The sequence below is a fragment of the Bombus pyrosoma genome, linkage group LG9 (assembly GCF_014825855.1).
Source record: "Bombus pyrosoma isolate SC7728 linkage group LG9, ASM1482585v1, whole genome shotgun sequence".
Taxonomy (NCBI): Eukaryota; Metazoa; Arthropoda; class Insecta; order Hymenoptera; family Apidae; genus Bombus; species Bombus pyrosoma.
Window position 1 is genome coordinate 9,998,733 of NC_057778.1, and position 19,990 is coordinate 10,018,722.

General features: G+C 35.5%; 2 protein-coding genes across 30 annotated transcripts in view; one reads left to right on the plus strand and one right to left on the minus strand.

The window, feature by feature from the left end:
* The first annotated feature begins 279 nt into the window (after nucleotides 1–279).
* Nucleotides 280–19,820, plus strand: LOC122571184 (kinesin light chain). Of its 13 annotated transcripts, XM_043734611.1 has the most exons (9): nucleotides 280–652; nucleotides 788–877; nucleotides 6,308–6,674; nucleotides 7,046–7,211; nucleotides 7,490–8,205; nucleotides 8,289–8,492; nucleotides 8,791–8,910; nucleotides 9,065–9,186; nucleotides 12,048–15,344. In XM_043734611.1, exons 3-9 carry the CDS (start codon nucleotides 6,333–6,335, stop codon nucleotides 12,124–12,126), a joined length of 1,749 nt encoding a protein of 582 aa, XP_043590546.1. In that variant the 5' UTR covers nucleotides 280–652; nucleotides 788–877; nucleotides 6,308–6,332; the 3' UTR covers nucleotides 12,127–15,344. The 13 variants fall into 13 exon arrangements, 9 of the variants coding, with proteins under 9 accessions (XP_043590546.1, XP_043590542.1, XP_043590543.1 ...); XM_043734607.1 differs by lacking the exons at nucleotides 280–652; nucleotides 788–877 and adding an exon at nucleotides 3,221–4,121 and having other exon boundaries at nucleotides 8,794–8,910; XM_043734608.1 differs by lacking the exons at nucleotides 280–652; nucleotides 788–877 and adding an exon at nucleotides 3,244–4,121 and having other exon boundaries at nucleotides 7,046–7,205.
* The window catches only part of LOC122571183 (protein sprint), a 209,019-nt gene continuing 205,178 nt past the window's right edge, over nucleotides 16,150–19,990 (minus strand). For all 17 annotated transcript variants that reach the window (XM_043734592.1, XM_043734591.1, XM_043734590.1 and 14 more), the window contains 3 exons: nucleotides 19,716–19,958; nucleotides 19,279–19,471; nucleotides 16,150–18,848 (listed from right to left, as the gene is read on the minus strand). In XM_043734592.1, coding sequence (XP_043590527.1) covers nucleotides 18,745–18,848; nucleotides 19,279–19,471; nucleotides 19,716–19,958 — 540 coding nt within the window. In that variant the 3' untranslated portion in view covers nucleotides 16,150–18,744. The remainder of the gene's footprint in view (nucleotides 18,849–19,278; nucleotides 19,472–19,715; nucleotides 19,959–19,990) is intronic.

Here is a 19,990-nt window from a genome sequence, read left to right on the forward strand (position 1 = left end):
TGAATGATGGCCTAGTTAGTCATCATTACTTGCATTTATATCTCTGTTCTTTATCGTAGCTAAATTGTTAATAATTCACGCCAAAATATTGCATATCTTATTGAGCGAAACGTCAATTCCTACTAGATGAGCTATATTATATTTAAATCGTTTACAACGAACGAATTAATGATACCGTATGTGAAGATAAACCAATTTTACAATACGATGTCGTTTCATAGAAACCGACGAATTTCAGAAAATTCCAGTAACTGGCGCTGCGATCGAACAGAGTCGCTTCAATCGCGTTTTTATAATTGACTGACTGTCGACGTACATTCTGGATATTTTGTCGTCAATTTATTCGTTCCAAAGAACATATTTTATATTTGTACGGGATTTGACGGTAGTCTACATTATTATCAGAGTGTAGACTACGTTTAATGGCCGTTTATTCAACATTCGGACTGTAAAATATGTGGTTATTGTACTTTTATTAACTTGTACCTGGTCCACGCCATCTTAGTCTGTCATCAAACGTGCAGAAATAAAGTTTAGTGCCTCTTTTCTCGTGTTCCTTCTTGCCGGTGGAGACGATTTCTAAACGAGAGTTCAATCAACTATTCCTTCCTATCGTGAGCATCGTTTCACAGTGAATCCGCGACCGAAATCGGTGAGTGGAATCCACTTTTTTCAACATTATCGTTGCCGTGAATCATTGTACATCGTCGTTGTACCGATTGTAAAATATTGTATGAGCTAAATCTATAAGAATGTATGCATTCAACGTAAAAAAATTCTTTTAAAGGTTCGTCGCATCGAGGCATCCTGCCCTTTATTAAGAAAGGGGGATGATACACTGAACAGGGGAGAATTCCTGCGTGGACCGTTCACAAGGGTAAGCTTTCATTCACCATCAAATTTCCGAGTATCTTTTGCGTTTCTTGTCATATGAATAGAGAATATAATCAGACTCCTCGGTTTTAAATTGCCACGCCTTCGATAGGCGGTTACAGCCGGAAGCAAATGATGTTAATTTGTTTCCGTAAGATTCTGCGGAACCATGACAGAAAACCAGTGACCATGACGATGATTGTAATGATAATTATCCCTATTCTGGTATACTTAGAAAGGAGCGCGTTTCATTGGATTTTCACTAATTCATTAAAAGGAGTCGAAGTTGTTGCGTTAAGAAAAATGATTCGGTGTCATGTATCATTCGGTTCTGTTATGTATTCTATGCGTATCGTTACATAAATGAATGTACGTAGATAAGCAAAGATTAATCGTAGAATATCGGATAAGCGGAGATAGGATTAACAGTATATCAATCAATTTTTTTTAAATTGTTTTATCTTTTTTGTTTGTAAATATTCTTCCGTGAGCTTTTTATCTATTCTATGTGCAGTTATTGAACATCTAAATGTAAAGAAACTAGCACAGATGTTCAATTGACCGTCGTATTATGCAGCCCGAATTCCTAACCTCAAAGAAATTAGAAAACTATAGAACAATTCAAAGGAGTGGTTCTATTATTTATTCAGATATTTCAGGAATTCATATAATGGAGTTTCTATAAACGTCTTCTATAAATTGTCACCACAATTGATTATATATGCACGAAGCTTGAAACGAGTATGCAATTGTTATATGATATGAATTTCAATCAGCGATTCAGCCGTTACTCTTTACAAATATAGATCTTCGATTGTTTCACGTTGTGACGACCATTTGTAGTTGAAAATTTCATTATCCTTCCTGTACTGTCACTGACCTCTTTCTACTGTACTTTCGAAAATGCGATGCAAAATTTTACTTATCAAGTTATAGATTTCTAACTACATATGTATCAGTAAATGTGAAATGGAACTGGGTTACTAACGTATGCAACATTTTTTTAGATAATTTTAAATTTTTATTTAAAAATTATTACATTTCATATTTTTCTAGGGTGAAGTTCTTAAGATAAAAATGGCGCTTTGCCATGTAAGATAATTGTATTAAACCTATAGTATGTATACATATTGTTTACCTCATTTCACGTCAAATGCTCACGCACGTGTTCTTCTCAATCCTCTTATCGATTTGTAATACATATACAATATACATATACAATATACATATATATATACATACATATATATATATACATATATACACCTTCAACTCGTAAGATATTCCCAAAGGTCAACTCACCAATTGTGATAATATTAACTTTTTTAAGCATTCTCTTTTATCTTATTTCCGATAGTATGCCTTTATATTTGCATCGATATGTTTTTATAAAAGATAAAATTTCTGACAAGAAATGAGCATGAATGTTCGATAAATCGTTGGTCCGACGATAAACGAGGAAGGTTTTGAAGCACTGTATGATCAATCACGCCACCATAGTCTCATAAGCAGGTTCGTCGAATTAAATTCGTGAAAGCAATTTTATGTGTTGGGTAGATACGGTTGCATGTAATACACTTCTCTACGAACGGGCGCGCACATGGTACAGCACTTGTAATGTTCTGTCGTCATGCTATGAGTCATCAGCTACCTCGTCTCTATTCCCCTTGAAGTGAGAAAGATTGCGAAAACTGGCGTTCTATGTGTGCTTCTTGCCGGCTCTGTGGAGACTTAAAACATTCCGCAAACTTCAGACGAAATTAATTGGTTCACCAATAATTACCGCCGTTGCTCCGCACCGGCATTTGTTTACATGATATGTATCTACCAGCTCTTCTCATTAATACGATACGCTTTTATGTCTGCGCATCACTTTAACACTATTAATTACGAAAGAAAGCCGCGAAGAGAAAAAACTAATTAAAACTCGATAGTTACTTATTAATCGTGCACTTTTCTCAATTGTGCAAAAGTTTAAGATTATCAATCAAACGGAAATATTTTTAATCTCAGAGATAGATGGATATTCTAATTATATTTTTTGAATAATGGTTATTTTAATTCTAGTGTATTTAGGAATTGTAATTGCAAAAAAATATTAATTTAGAGTAAACTATATAAAAAATAAATGTAATTAAATACGTTAATGAAAAATAATATTTTACGAAATCTTAGTTTAATAACAACAGCATCTTTAGAAATTGTGTCGAAAAATTTTTGAATATGTTTTTGCTATAATTCTATTAGAAATTAGTTGTTTCATGAAACTGATTTACGTTTCTGAATTCCTTTCCTTCACTGATTCGTATTAGATGATCTCATACATATTTTATAGTATTCACATCAAGGTCTTGTTGATTGCAATATTTTGAAAAAGTTTGTGCATCAAAACAAGCAACGCCATAAAGAGGATCACTTAAAATTCGTTTTCATGTACATAACACGTGGGGGAATTTATTTCTAAGGTTTCTAAGTCAACGTTATAAAATCAGTAACGACATGATATAAGACTTTTACACTATACTGTGTATCCTGTTTCGTAAAGTGTTCAGACGGGAGGAATGATAAAAGGTGGACGCGGATACGCGTCCCCGTGAAGTGTTAAGTATCATGCACGCGTAGCACCCTCTCTTAGAAGCTTCATTCATCGTACCCTTACGCACCCTCCGGTTATTCCTACTGACCGACTGACGTTTATTTGTGTATGTGGTCGTAACGACGCTAAGCACGAAGCTCTTCTTAACGTAGAAAGACATCATTCATTTTGTTATGCATACCTGGCGTGGACATACCGGTGTCCATGCACGTTCTTCGTGCAGTTGTAGGAACACCCCTGAATTCTGAACGCATGCGCAATCTTTCCATCCCCCTCTGCCCCCGGATGTGTCGGTCTCTCATGCAAGAGGGTGCGAAGCCAAACGTTAGTCCTCAGTAAAGAATTAAACGCGATTCCGCGAGGGTGCCCCCCTTTAGAAATCACATTGCGGGACACATTGTAGTGTATATATATGTATATTGTATAGATTCTATTTTTATACGATTGAAAAACGAGATAAATGACTTTTTTACAACAGATTCGATTGACTGAGAGTGACAATACAGTCGCGATTGTCCGCGAAGAAACGACAGACAGATCGATATAGTAGAAAGTTAAATTTTTTTTGTACACGGATTAGGTAGGTCCAACAGAGTCCAACATTACCGATGGGTAGAACAGATATGTCAAAAACGCTGAACGCTTATAGAATGTGAGTAGTTCCCCTACTTACGAATCCTTATACCATTTGAATCCATTTTGATCGTTATCTGTACTTTTTCTATTATTTTTTCCATTTTCTTTTCCTATTAACACCAGGCTTATGGTCAGTTATATCTAAGTCGCTACGTTTTTACGTAAACATACCAAGCTCTAATTGCAGCACACTTTCATTAGAAACTTCACGTATGTCTTTTTTGCTCAGTTTTTCAAGCAATACGATCGAATACACGCCGTCGAGGAAATCTTTGCGACTGCATGCGCGAACCACTGAAAATAATTTCCATCGTAAACTGAAGCGCGTTCAGATGTCGCAATATGTCGATGAAGGAAAAAGTGACATGAAAAATTTTGTCATGTGAGCTAATAGGAATCAAACTGATCAATTTCACCGCTTCCAAAGAATTAAATGTTAACTGTGTATTCTAATATTAAAATTGAGAAATTTTCAAAAAATCCAGTCAATCAGTTTTTATTTTGAGTGATTCGATGTGTCACTGGTTCCATTGTGTACATATTAGCTGCGACATTCACTTTCCCTGTTGATATCCTATAATGCAGGTTTCGTAAAAAAATCAATGTATCGACCCGAGACTTTCGTGCTTTCTTCACCACGCTTCCTGCTCGCTTATATTGGAAAGTCGATTCACAAAGATTATCATGCTGGTAATTAAGAATGTTATTACCCTTCTACGTTATAAGTCCTTGGACAAATCAATTGATCGGAAGTAGCTGTCAATGTCGAAAGAGCGAAATAGTATTGCTCAAGTACATTTGTTAAACGATACAGTGTTTCATTTGGTATGGTGAGGTCAAGGCTTGTTTGGAAGGACGATTGCACGAGGTCAAGGTTTACAAGTGCAGAACCCTGAAATTCCTGATCCGGCCGTGACCACGTCAATCATTTCTTTATGTTTTTTCGCTAACACATATTTCGTCCGATTTGTTTTTATCGATTGGCAACGGCGTTGCGAATTCTGCTCTTCCCTCGTGAAATTTCACCATCTTTCTCTATACACCTATATATATTCTGTCGCATTAAAAGAGCACGCCATGGTTGTTGCGTTTGCGCAGAACTACCGAGCCATTGATTTCGCTTGTGTTTTAACGCGGTCGTGACATGGGGTGAGTTTTCTGTCGAAAACTTCGCCTGTCTGCAATTGATTTTAATCTGTCGTCGTGTCGTTACTTGATTCTTCGCGCGAATATTCCTCCCGTTAATAATAATCGTATGTGTAACGCGTAAGAGTTTTTGATAATTTTCTCTTCTTGGTAATTCACTTTTACTCGGTACATTGGTGTCGCATAGAAGAAGCGCCGCGGCAATTGCGCCTGCGCGTATATATTAAACCATTGATTTCTGTGGATTTAACGTGGCCCTGACATGGGGTAAGTTTTTATTCGAATTAATTTTAGAGTAATCGACGTTCGAGTATTTCGAAAAATGTTTTAAGCCGTCATGATCGGCGATTGGATCACTGAGATTGTATATTTATTTTATTTTAAAATAAAACCGTTCTACCAGCTTAAGCTCGAAAACATTCTCTGTACGTACCAATGCCGGATACGTTCTGCTTGCCTGGACTGAAATACTTCACGATGCCTATTTTTGATTGCGGTTAATTATTGGCGCGTAAAGCAAGTCGTTCCAAATACCGCTTACTTCTGTTTTACCTTTTTCTTTATGCTTTCTGCCTTGGTTACGAGAACCAGAGGTCTATGCATAATAGAGTCTTGTTATCATTGCGTATTTATCATTCTAATAAATGTATCTTATCATGTTTACGTTGATGCTAATATAAATTGTAAAAAAGATTCTACATTTCGTTACATAACCTTTTTAATACTGGAACCGATAACGAAAACATAACAAAATTTGTTTAGAAACAAAGAGAAATTAGAAGCAACGATATATGAAAACAGCCTCTATCTATATACTTCATAAAAAGAATTACAGAAAATGATTTCAAAATGTGTCGTTTGGAAATTTCTAAAATATCTGTGAAGAATTAAAGATTGGTTCTACTGTATTAATTAAAAACGATACTCTAACGCGAATTGAATTAATATTTAAAATAAACTCGTTATATTGAATATTAAATTTAAGTCATTGCGTAGAATTTTAATGTTCCTTTTTCAGCTGAGTTCTCGTTATAATTCTACTTTTTCAATTTTTAGCAAAAAAATAGAAAATATTGGTAGAATGACGGCCATGACGCAGGAAGAAATTATGGCTGGTGCCAGAATTGTATCCCAGGGTCTGGAAGCCCTCCGTGTCGAACATGGGGGCCTTCTACAAGCCCTACAGACCCAGGATGCACCAGTCGCGAGAGACAAAGCTAGCTTGCTATCGAAGAACATTGAGATGATAGAGTTGGGCCTTGGTGAAGCACAGGTCATGATGGCACTTGCAAATCATTTACAAATGGTAGAGGCTGAGAAACAAAAGCTTAGAACGCAAGTGAGAAGGTTGTGCCAAGAGAATGCCTGGTTAAGGGATGAATTGGCTGGAACGCAACAGAAGTTGCAAGCCAGTCAGCAAGCAGTAAGTAGTCAAATGTAAAGTAGATGATAAGAATGTGAACGAGGTGTCGAAGCTAGGCTATCGATTACGCGTAATTGCGGAACTACATCTGGAGATCTAAAATTGCACAAGTTTATTCTTCTCCTTAACTTATCTTACTGTAAGAAATTCCACAAAGATGACATCGATAAAGAGTTGCACATATGTATATATAAATATATATAATATACTCATAGAAATGGTAGCTCTTTTGACGCCATGCTGCATCGAATTGCTGCGATCATATTGCCGGAATTATTCGAGCTTATGTTATGTATATAGATTATATATAAAGATATTACACATAGAGAAATATATAGTTTAAGAGACTAAAATATTTCTTATTTTACTAGCTAGTCCAATTGGAAGAACAGAAGAAACATCTAGATTTTATGGAAAGCATGAAGCAATATGATCCTGATCCTTCTGCGGATGATGAAAATGCAAAAGACCGGCCACCAGATGATCCTGTGGTTGATCTATTCCCCGATGATGATGCGGACGACCGAAATAGTAAGTGTACGTTCGCTTTCTCTCTCTTTTTTATCAAGCATCTTTTTTAGGTGCTCCAATTTTCTCTTAAGTCTGTGTGAATAACACGAAGGGATTTTACTGAAATTATTTTGTAATTTTCTCCATTAGATTCGAAGATACTTCATCCAATGTATAAGAGTACAAGGTAGCTTCGTTTCAAGTTGTGTTACTGTTGACGAACACTTTAGTAAGGTTTCGTATTCGCACAGGCTTAAGCTACCGATAAGGACCACTTTTTGCAATGTTCGCCATTTTTATTGCAGCGATATTACCGACACCGCCTTCGCAATTTGCACAACAAGTGAACGCTGGATACGAGATACCCGCGCGCTTGCGTACACTGCACAATTTGGTTATACAGTACGCCAGCCAAGGCCGTTACGAGGTGGCCGTTCCTCTCTGTAAACAAGCGCTGGAAGATCTGGAAAAGACTTCTGGTCACGATCATCCTGACGTCGCTACGATGTTGAATATCCTTGCTTTAGTATATAGGGATCAAAATAAATATAAAGAAGCAGCGAACTTGCTGAACGATGCCTTGGCTATTCGTGAAAAGACGCTCGGTGAAAATCACCCTGCAGTCGCTGCCACGTTGAACAACTTGGCCGTTTTATATGGAAAACGAGGCAAATACAAGGAGGCTGAGCCGTTGTGCAAACGTGCTCTTGATATCCGAGAAAAGGTTCTCGGTCGTGATCATCCTGATGTCGCGAAGCAGCTGAATAACCTCGCCTTGCTTTGCCAGAATCAGGGTAAATACGAAGAAGTGGAGCGCTATTACTTGCGAGCGCTGGAGATCTACGAAGGCAAACTTGGACCGGACGATCCTAATGTCGCGAAAACGAAAAATAATTTGGCATCGTGTTACTTGAAGCAAGGAAAGTACAAGGATGCGGAAGTTTTGTACAAACAAGTATTGACTAGAGCACACGAGAAAGAGTTTGGTGCTATTGCTGGTGATAACAAACCAATCTGGCAGGTAAGAATGCCTTCGGTGGTTTTAAGAATGGTATTTAGGATATAAGTGTCTGTGACATTATGGAAAACATTTTTCTATTTCAGGTTGCTGAAGAAAGAGAGGAGAATAAACATAGAAATAAAGAGAATGCTCCGTATGGAGAATATGGAGGTTGGCACAAAGCTGCTAAAGTGGACTCACCTACAGTCACGACTACTCTAAAGAATCTTGGTGCGTTGTATCGAAGACAAGGAAAATATGAAGCGGCCGAAACTCTAGAAGATTGCGCTCTTAGGTCACGAAAAGAGGTAAGTTCAATAATTGCTTGGATATAAAATCTGAACCGAGCGTAGATATTTTTACTTTTATTGTAATAATACTTGAATAGTACAGTAAAAGAGGTCGAAAGAATAGAAAAATATAAAATATAAACAAAATTTTCGCGGCGTGGAAATGAATTAGACGAATATAATTTCTCTCTAATATACGGTATTAAAGTGATCAAATTTTACAGAAGATAGATTGTATCGTTAAAAGTATTGCAATCACTTCGACTAAAAAAAATTGCAGGCATTTGTTACTTAAGTTTTTTCGTTTAATTTGAAGCAGACATTGGAGTTCGTGAAGCAAGGGAAAGTCGCGCAAATTTTAGGGGAAGAAAAAGGGTCGACGAGACGCGGTTCGCGATCCAGTTTAGCCAACAGTGAACACGAGCAACACGACGAGGTAAGTTGTGTCGGATACAAGAAAGAAATATTTTAGTTGCACTGCATGTTGTAGCACACGATTAGTCGTCTACTATCCTTTTCTTCTTTCTTTTTGTTCTTTTTTCGTTATCCGGCCCGTTCTGATGAATTGGCGACACAACACACAATCACAGGGCTCGCTGCCGCTGGTACAAAGGGCGCTACATGAAGGACAGTCTGGCCACAACGACGCTAGTCCTAACAAACCGGGTTTTAAAAACAAGATCTTCCAAGCTTTCGGGATTCACTCTTCCACGTAGGATATTCTTCGTCTGTAGTATTGCCTGTCGTTCGATTTATGCCCAGTCGCATGGTGATTTTCGGTGTATACAGCATCGAAAAGTCTATACTTCTAGAACGAGAAAGAATTATTTAAAGAAAGCGTACTATTGTTTGGGAGAAGTTATATTTAGGTATTCGTTTTTAAATTCCACGATAGTGTAATCCAAATACGCTGAGGAATTTGCGATCTTTTGGAAACTATCTTAAACGATTCCTCTTAAATGCAAGCATTTATAGGAATTTATAGTAGTTTGGACGTAGGTATGGGCCTTTGGCAATTTTTTTGGGCATTTGATATACTGTTTTTTCTCGCAGCCAGATATCCCCAATTGACAATGACGACAGCACATCATAACTGCACATTCTTTTATTACATTTACTAAACGAGTATTTCTATAATCCTTCGATGCTATTTTTCCATTTGTAACTCTTTTCTTATTTGGGAAAGTATCGCGTAGAAAAAGTATACAGTCTTTTATAAATTACTTCCACTTGTAAGCTGTGATAACGATGCCCTTTCACTTCACGTTAATTTCTCTGTGTGTTTTTTTCGTCGTATTCTGCCTTTTAAACAAAAATATCGAAGATATTTGTATTCCGTACTTTTTAAAGACAAGCGAATCAATTGAAATTCGATGGATAGGTGCTTTTCTACAAAGCATTTTATTTTTATCACATCGCATTATTTATCTATAATTATTATTATTAACAGTTTTAAACTTTTTACGCTTGTATTATACACAATCGTATAGAAAGCAATTAGAATAAATCAATAAGCTTCCAGAGACAATTATTTTCGTAGTGAAACTACACGAATCGGCCGTCTCACGTGTTACTCTTGGCTGAGATAGGATGATAAGAAAAGTAACATTGTTTTATGTTCGAGCTATTTTATCATGTAAGCCAGAACACCGTGAAACTACGCACACGAATTACAAGTAGTCAATTCTAGCAGCGGCTTTTGCTTAACTATATAGTTCAGTATAGATTTGCAAAGGTGACAATTTCACGATGATGAATGTGTAGAGAAAATTAATAATAATCAATCTAACGATTTGCAGTTCAACATGCGAAGAATCATTTTTTGTAACAGGTTGTTCTTGCGATATTCTCGTATACGTAGTCTGTTCTTAATTTTTAATAACGGAAAACAGTCTTCTTCAAGCCTCAGATGACTCGTGTCAATAGTTTACATTCATTTTTCACTTATTATAATTAACACGAATTTTATATTTTTCTCGTTTTATTATATAACGAAGAGGAATTCTTCATCTTGCTTAGGATTACACTTGACTGTATCCTATAGTTTTAACACGATGTGAGGTGTCTCGAAGTTTTCCCATAAGTGTTTTATTATTTTTCTTCTTCAAAAAGTATTCGTTGTATACATACAATACATATTTACGTATATACGTATGTTATTATTTTCAAACTATCCTCATTTGTGTAACAAATGACTATATTTTAAAAAGAAGATCTCAAGAGCCTGCGTTTCTTATTCTCGTTCGGGGCACCTTGTATCATCCCTCACTATTTTTTTAAATTAATCTCCAACTACATTTCTAGACTTCGAACTTTCTATTCAAAAGGGAAAGAAGGATAAACGAATAAAGATATCCTATTATTATTCGACCATATGGTACAATGTTTCTGAACTCGTGATTAATTATTACGAAAGCTGGATTATTTAATATAAGTAGTGCCTTGAGACTTTAACGAGCGAGCGAATAAATTATTTTTTAACTGAACATGGTTGTTACTCGACTATATATGGGATTGTCGTGTATCATGGGGTATATCCTTATCATATTCTGTGTCTGTGTTCCTTTTTCTTTATTTGTTATATAACCAAATCATGTAGGAACCTTTGTATGAAACCAAGAATGCGTATGTAACAGGTTTGCATTATTAATTCTCCTCGCACGCCATTTGTGTTTCTTAACCATCATTGTTATCAGTCGTTTTTTCGATATTTGCGTTGTCGTTTTGTTTCGCTTTGATTTGAGTACTCTGCGGGCCGGGACTTAGATAAAAGGATGTCACTCTGGAGTACAATTTCGTCTGGACAGCAAAATACCGGGGCGAAACTAGACCGGGTTTCTGTAGCAGGTGCGTATTTGTAGATTTTGTAGAACAATTTTTAATTTTTTTTTTTGTTTATTTTTTTTCTTTTCTATCCCTGATGTTTCATGCCGATGCACAGACAAGTCTTTTTATCGTTATTAATTTTTTTGTGTGTCATTTTCGACCACCACGCATACCATCGTTCGACTCACCTCTGTTCCTTTGTTTTTTTTTTATAGACATTGCCACAGTGCAGATTTTTAATCGTAACAAGATCATGATCGAGAATCATCATTCTGTGTCGTGGCGATTAATTACTGCTCCTTTTATGTAAAACCCGTAGCTAGCATGGGAAAATGTAACATTTGGCTTGTGTATATACTCGAAACCACCCCTTGTACGAGCAGTAATTAATTATTGTAAATGTTATGTTGATACTTGATATCGAGTTTTGGCTTGTCATGGTACATACGAATTAATATTATTTCTTTTTCCAGCTTCTGTAACAATTTTGTCAGAGTTTCATACAGATCTTGTGTCTTTGGTAGAAATTTTTTTATTATTTTTCATGTTTTTTTTTTTTTTTCGAAATTCTTTCAGTTTATCTTGAATCAGTAGCGACCAGTCGAAAGTTTCCGAAATTTGTTAACATTTAGCCTTCTAGATTCCATTGTCAGAAGAAAATAAGTTGCATTTTGAAGGCACGAGATCCTTGGGATTTTTTTTTTTTAACTGATTTCTTTAGAAAACCGTCGTCCTCTTTTGTTTCAGGAACGGAAGTATTACGTTCGTGCGCAGTAAAGGGATACCACATAAGAGAGCTATACGCGAAACGATAACGCCAGGATGATAAAAGGGCTCTGCATTGTTTAGTTGAAACATTGACTGATGTCCATTCTATCTGAATCGTTTAACGTATAACAGCACATTCCAGCTGCTTTTCTCGATCAATCAGACGCACCGTAAAAAAGAAGTACTTCATGTTGCTGTTCGTGCTCGACACACGGAACGAATTATTATGGCTTTGTGCTAGCGACTGATCGTTTTGGAATAGAAAAAGGAAAGGAAAGAAACACAATGTCTGCAAGGCGAATTGGTCTATCTTGCTTTGAACGTGCATCTGAATCAAAATTCGAATTCAAGTTAATCATATTTCCTTGCGTTCTATGTCTTTTCACTCGAATAATAGAAGAGATTCGTTGCTGCAAACTTACATTGACCTAACAGAAAGAAAGAAAGAAATACCGCGATGTATTCAATTCTTTTCTCGCGTTGTACAGAAAAAGCGACGGACAGTTTTCTTCTTAGACACAGTATACGTCCATACTTGTATCTACATGCATCTAATCAGGCCGTACACGCGTATACATATCCCTTTCGTTGATCACTATTATCATATTCGAAGTAACATGACAACGTGTAATCATTCCACGAGCTCTAGCTTTTTTCGATCGACACTCGGATAAAATCCGAAGAAAAAGTGCAGTCACATTTAAACATAGGGGGAACATTTGTATGTCGCTTAGCATTATTGAATGTATTCTTACACACACAGAGACACACATACACCGTGCACGTTAGAATAATGCGAGTATATTCATCGTCATATTAATGATTGTAACAAGATAGAAGGGGGAGAACCGCGCTTTCCCTTTCGTTTCTGTCTCAGAGTTCAGTTATGCAGATGCTAACGTGTAAACAGTATAGAGGAAAGAGCCAATCTGACTGGCGACGTTTGATTTCTCTATCCTATTTATAATTGTATACATAAGTACTTACGTATTCGCAGATATTTAATTTATTCTCTATGCGTTCGATATGGTATGTTGTATTATAAGATCGTGATTATTTAAATTATTTCGAAGAGGAAAAATTTTATTCTTCTTATCTTTCCTTGGAGCCATTTTTATTGGGATGAGGATATCTTTTTAGCAAAATTTACGTATCGCCCTGAACATCGTGTTATTGTTTTCAAAAGTTAAGAATCGTATATTGTAACCGGCTGTGAATTAAAAACTGAGTCTGAAAAATCCTCTGATCGATGAGTAGCAGTCACGACGACGTAGAATGATGATCGTTTGAATTAGTCGAGTCCTTACGGTAGATATAAGCTTTATTCGAGTTAAGAACCTCACGTTTTTGTTTAGCGTTGCCATTTCTTACAGATTTCACACAACATGTATCGCTTAACTCTTTCATTACAAAACCAGTTGCTATAATGACTGATTACTGTATGTATTCAGTCGCAATGGTGATTATAGTTTACTCTATAGTCACACGGCGAACAGAATTATACTAACAAGCATGGAAATCATTGTCGCGAATATTTAATAATTAATCTATGTTGTACAGAGTAATTGTAGTTGCTTTCATGGCTGCATGGAATGCAACTATAATTATACTTATATAGAAATATTACGGAAGAAAGTAGCGAATGTAATCTATTACGAGATATTTTCATCAATGCATGATGACAACGAATGACGGTATATATATATATATCTATATATACATATAGTAATGAATTATTACTATATTATTATAATACTTGTTCTATCACAGTAACGTATCCAATTGAAGAAAAAGAGCAACTTTTACACAGTGGCTATTTGCTTATTAAACACACTTTAAAAATTTGCTTGTTATAAACTCTCTTCGCATGTGTAAAATTGTTGAATAACTGAGAAAGAGTTTTAAAAAAGACAAAGAAAGATCTTTCGAAATAGAAAAAAGAAATTTGCTTTATCGCAAAATCTTTATAACGTGAGTTCCATTGGACTGGCCTAGTTCAAAAGATTCAGGATTACACTCCGAATATCTGGTGTATAGGAATCATTTACAGTCGTAGCGACGATACGATGGTTCGTTTTTCGAGTTCATGCAATTTTCCGGTGACAAGGCGAGATTTCATTTTTTTTTTTTATTCGAAACTGCGCAATACAACCTCGGTGTTTAGTCCTGCGTTCATCGATGATGATTCTTAGTCGTTTTTTAAATAATCATTATTTCCTATTTATCGTTAATTTCACTTCATTCTTGTAGTACATCGTTTTTCATTTGATTTTCATGTGTGCTCTTCTCATTATCCCGGAAAAGAAAACATGCATTTAACGATATACGCTATCACATTATGCGCCTGAGAGCTTGAAGGCCTAGAATTAGTACTTTTTATTCTGCTTTGGGTTTTATTTTTCACCTTTTCACAATCATTCTTAACGTGGACAATTCCGCTTCCTGTATTTTAACTAGCATGTAGCAATATCCAATATACAATTTTTTTTACGATTCACCAGCTGGCTTATAACGGGTATTTTTAAGTGCAATCTAAGTGCAATCGAATTAAAATTGTTTCTATATGTTTAATAATAATATAGGAACTGGCACTATATATTCATATATCTGGCTTAATTCTTATCCTTTAGTTAAACGACGCAATTATTTGTACGAGATGTAACTTCAATGTTTAACTATTGGTTAAATTAGGTCAGATTTTGAAGCAATTTCGATTTTTAAAATTATTTTGTTAAATCTTCTTCTTTGATATTCATTTGTAATATATGTTCAGCTTTTGGTAAGCGGTAAAAGACAGCTGTAATTTTTAATCGCTTAAATCTACGATTTTATTATTTATTAGATATTTTAGTAAGTTTTATTTTGGCATAGAAGGGAACACTGTTTTATTTTTACCTTAAGGAAATTTACCTTCTGTCTCGAGTTTTACGTGGGCCGTAGATCAACGTCGATCGATCTACTTCTTCATAGTCGAGAAATAGATGTGATACAATATTAGGAATAAGGTTTTTAGTCTTCACTTATTGTCGGAAGTAGTCGCTTTATTCTATAAATTGTTTAAGGTATTGTAGCTCTCAGGTGCAAGTACTGTTATTTAAATAATGTAAGTTTTGATTTATAATAAATATTTCCACTTGTAATCCTTGTTCATGTGCCTCCTTCGCGTGGAAAGCATCCGACTATTTCTTATCGTAACGAGAATTTCAAAAGATATGCATTTTTAAGCAACATTGTATTCGTGTTTTCGAATTTTATTAAAATTTCGTTGCTAACAAAGCCTAATTTATTTTCTTCGATTACGTATCTTTTAATCTTCATTCCCCTCCTTGCGCAATTGTTTTGCAATATTCTGCTTGCCCAACCTTCCTAATTTTGTATTAATTGTATCGAGAATGGTTAATAATTAAATATGAGCGAGTTATATATTTTATGAACAAAATTTATCATTGTTTTATTATGTTTATAGTTATATATATAGTTATTCATCATAATTTGTTTTACGCAAATAACTTTTACGAATAAAATTATAATATCAGATTCTTCGTTCGCTCGTATCTAGTTATTATTAGTCATTCCTTGTAATTAACGCAAAAGCAAGAAAGTAAAATGAGTTTCTATTAAAATTTTACTATGAAGTTCTTCATCCTCCGTTTTATTAATCTAATGATACGTGCTTCGTTGGTTTTAGTAGAAATCCAGGCCTAGATCACGCGTAGGTAACATAATCACTTCGCACGTTATAGGAATATCACAAGTTGATAAGATTGATCGGTTATTTATAACATTACAACCGTATCTATAAATACCGACAGTCTGTTCACCGATAATATTTCGTCCGTCATCTTGATTGCCAGACGGCACAAATGCGCGCTCTTATAATACCAAAAAGAAAAAAAAAGAAAAAGATTTCGATGCAAATATGACACACATACGTTGCATCGTGTCGGGGCTATTGTTAACCCTGTAATCATCTTTTCCTGGTACAGGTCTGTTTCGTTACTCTTTCGTTATACAATCATTACACTCGCGAGGTAGTGTAAAAACAAAGAGAAAAGAAAATAATTAGATGACGAAGCATTAGTTTCGCTCTGCATACGAAATTTTATTACACAATTATTTGTATACCACATTAGCACTGTTCCATCCACTGTTCGAATTATAGAAAAGTTTTTATTGAGCATACTGTTACACGTTACAATAGTAATCATAATCAATAATCGTAATAAAGGTGAGAATAATTGATGATCAATGATATTACCTTATCTCTGTTGTTTTTTTTTTTTTTTTTTTGTCAACAAGTAGAAACTATCACGTGAAAAGTTACACCTATAAAAGGGCCATAGAGAGGAGAGAAAAAACGGTACTCTTTTACAAACTTCTGATTTGTATCCGCTTGACTAGCATATTAGAAGCATTAACGTTACGGTTAATCGTAATCAATTAGATTGGAAGGGGGGGGGGGTCGGGGGGGGGTGGAGGATCGAAAGCACGTTTAATGCAGAGGGATATTATTAATTACGACATTACAGGTATTAAAAATTCGCTTCATAATAAATTAGATACGACATATAAAGGAGAAATGTACATTTATAAATTGCTAATAATTATTATCGTATATTATTACACGTATTTATCGAGGGCTACACATCGTGTTACTTTTCACTTTTTTCTTTTTTCCTTTTTTTGTTCGTTTTCTTATATAAGACAATACCTAATAACAATTGCAAGGCTGATTTGTACGAGAGTTTCAGTAGCAAAATATTCGCTCCACGATTTACGCTCCAACCCTCATATCTCAACCCCCATACAAATCCCCCAAAAACACAAACATGATCGAACTCCGCTCTGTATTCAATTGCTCACTTCTGGAGAGAGAAAGAGAGAGAGAGAGAGAGAGAGAGAGGGAGAGAGTAAGAGATTAATTAGTTCCACAGCCTTTTATAATAATATTAGGTGAGCAAATCAGCCTGGCAGATTCGGGGAAAGGAAGAAGCGACACGCGCGCACGCACACGCGAAAAAAAAGGAAAAATCCGACGAATGATAGTAAAATATTGTGTACAACTTCCCAATAAATATGCGACGTCCGCCTAAAAGTACAGATTGCTTGTATAATCCGTCAACGTCTCGACGAGAAAGTACTTAAAATAGAGTCTAAACTAGCCTTTCGTGTTCTATATATATATATATATATATATATATATATATATATATATAAGTCTAATATTCAATTTGTATTAAAAGGGGTAATCCCCCTATGATTTTTATTCGGTTATACTATAGGCTTGAATCACCCCTAATAGAGGCAATCCAACATATCTCTGATCTTCTTTGACATATAAATAATTCGTACATGGTAAACATTGATTTTTTGCAACAAGATGTCAACAAAAAATAATAACATTAAAAATATAAAAATGAGCGATTGATATAAAGAGTAAGATGGCAGCATCAATCTAATCGATTAATCGTATAAAAATATTTAAAAAAATCAATTGATATGCTAAACATGTTTTTAATAAGAGAATTAAGTAAGTAAGTCATCTGCGGTGAAATTATTTCAAAAGAAATGTTACAGAGACATTTGGTTGCTCTCTTTTTAGTGATTTCATCCCGTAAAAAACTTAGTGTTCTCTCGTGAAGTAGGTTTCGAGATCGAAGGACAATCATGAAGGATTCAAGACCTTGGTTTCTTGCAGCAAAAAGCGAAGAATTTTCCATTGGCTTCCTCGATTCGAAACCTCTTTCATCAATGAGACTTAGTCGGTAGCTTCGTTATCGAAGAATTTTGCAAAATATCGAATACTGAGTAATACATGATCCTTTATCTCGCATTATTCGTGTGTTCATAAATAAGAAACGGTCGTCCGGCGGAGTTTTGTTCGAAATCTCGGGTTCAGTGCCAACAAACGAACTGAATCGACCCTCCATTTAGCCGATCTGACGCTCTAGCACCTGCTTGCAAAGCAAATTAAATCCGATTGAATGCTAATCGCCCGATCGTAAGATCATACTCTGCTTTTTCAGACTCTTTAGCTGCGTTATATGAAATTCTTACTCCGAGATCGTTTCCAGCTACGCATTGCACTACTAGATTGCACTACTATAATCGTCACTCTCAGCAGCTAAATGATTCAGACAAATAACGAAATTTCTTTGGACCATCGCGCAGCTAAGAGAAGTCCTTCCTTTTCTTTACATTAATTACTAATTACAAAAAATATGGGCAAGAATTCTATATATTAAAAAGCGACCAATAGAATGATGACGATTGTACTGATTTTAAATACCGGATATGTGGGAATATAGATCTAGATTAACATGATTTACGAATAAAAGTACAAGGTTTAGTAATCGTTTTCCTTAAATTAAACTTTGGTCGCTTTCAGTGGACTTTTTTTTTTCGTTTTTACGTCGATCGTTCGAAAGCTGTCTATACCTGGCAGTGTTCAAGTATATTCTAAGAGTTAGATTACCGAAGAGGTTTTTGTGCTAAAAATCGAAAAATTCGTTACGGACTTACATGTAAAAAGTGTGAACAATGAGACGATCAAAAGGAAAACACGGTGCTAGCAACGAAACTAACAGTAAGAGTACAGACAGGTGTTTCAGACTTGTTAGTTTCGCCACCATGAAATCGACATCGTTAACTCTACGAGGTTTACTGCTCGCGAGGCTTAAGAACTGGTCTTCGGCCAGGCTATCTTCGCGTCGATCCGCTTGTAAGCGAAAAGGCAGTGAGAGAGTTCTTGCGGACACTCGTGGTCACCGAGTAAGGTTTCTGTAAGAGAAAATAAAAAAAAATCTATGTAATGTCTCTTTAATTCATATCACCGTGATAGCACAGGTTAGTAAATGGTAGTTTAATTATAGCTGTTTTTTTAATTGTTCGATGTTGTAATTCTGTAATTGCTTTTTAATCGTTCTTCAGCTATTTAGTTACTTTCCTAAGTATGTAAATTACTTGCTTAATAATTTATTTCGTGTGTATTTTTCATTAACATGTTATAAATCATCTATGTAGTATCCTTAATTAAATGTTTGTAGACAAATTTTTTTTAGCAAAGTTTGTACAAATTTTTATATTCTAATAAGCAAATAATGCATCTAACGGTACGAGGGAACAAAATAACAGATGAACGTGTTAATAAAATTGAAATCTCTAACGATGACAATAGAAATTGTACAAATTTGGTAAAACCAGCGTTTACCTTCCCCTTGAACCAGTTTGAACAGTCCATAGTCCTGGGGATTGGTGCATCTGATCTTATGTGCAAGAATGCGACAGATCTCTCTTGTGTTCATATTCGGTCGCACAGGCAACGTTCTGGTGTTCAGGGATCCATGCAGTTCATCTGGCACTAAGATTCGTAGTACGGATGAACAGTCTGGTGTTCCACAGCCCTGAAACATTCAAATAGCAATTGTTCAACATATACAAATATTTGTATTAATTTAATATATACTAATAGCATAACAGTATATTAATATTAAAGTTATAAATAATAACACAGTATATTTATATATGTTCATTGAAATCTAAAGAAGATTAACACTTCTTAAAGTCGTATACTAACGTTACACTAAAAAACCATGGAAATTTGATAAATATAATGCTTCAGAGGCCAGCATCAGCCAAGTCACTTACATTTAAAGTGGACATCGTTCCCTGGCTGGACTTGAACGTCTTCAAAACGTGAACTGCGCTGGACAAGGTCGTCAGATAATATCCCCCTTCGCCAGTGAGAAGAGAGGGATGAAGCAAGCCCCACATGTACTCAGCCTCCACTTCAGCGTCCACAACTCTGCCACGAACCAACACCCAAACTAGAAGAGGAAGGAGGTCGTCGGCACCCAGCGCCAGGTGTTTGCCAGAATTTGCGTGTTTTACCTGAAAAGCCAATCGCAATCGCAATAAGCCTT

What these genes read in the sequence shown, in the direction of transcription:
- LOC122571184 (XM_043734606.1), top strand. Translation starts at nt 4,078, where the DNA reads ATGGGTAGAACAGATATGTCAAAAACGCTGAACGCTTATAGAAT. An exon ending in ACGCTGAACGCTTATAGAAT is followed by an intron (nt 4,122 to 6,307) that starts GTGAGTAGTTCC and finishes TTCAATTTTTAG; the next exon opens with CAAAAAAATAGAAAATATTG. An exon ending in ATAACAAACCAATCTGGCAG is followed by an intron (nt 8,206 to 8,288) that starts GTAAGAATGCCT and finishes TTTCTATTTCAG; the next exon opens with GTTGCTGAAGAAAGAGAGGA.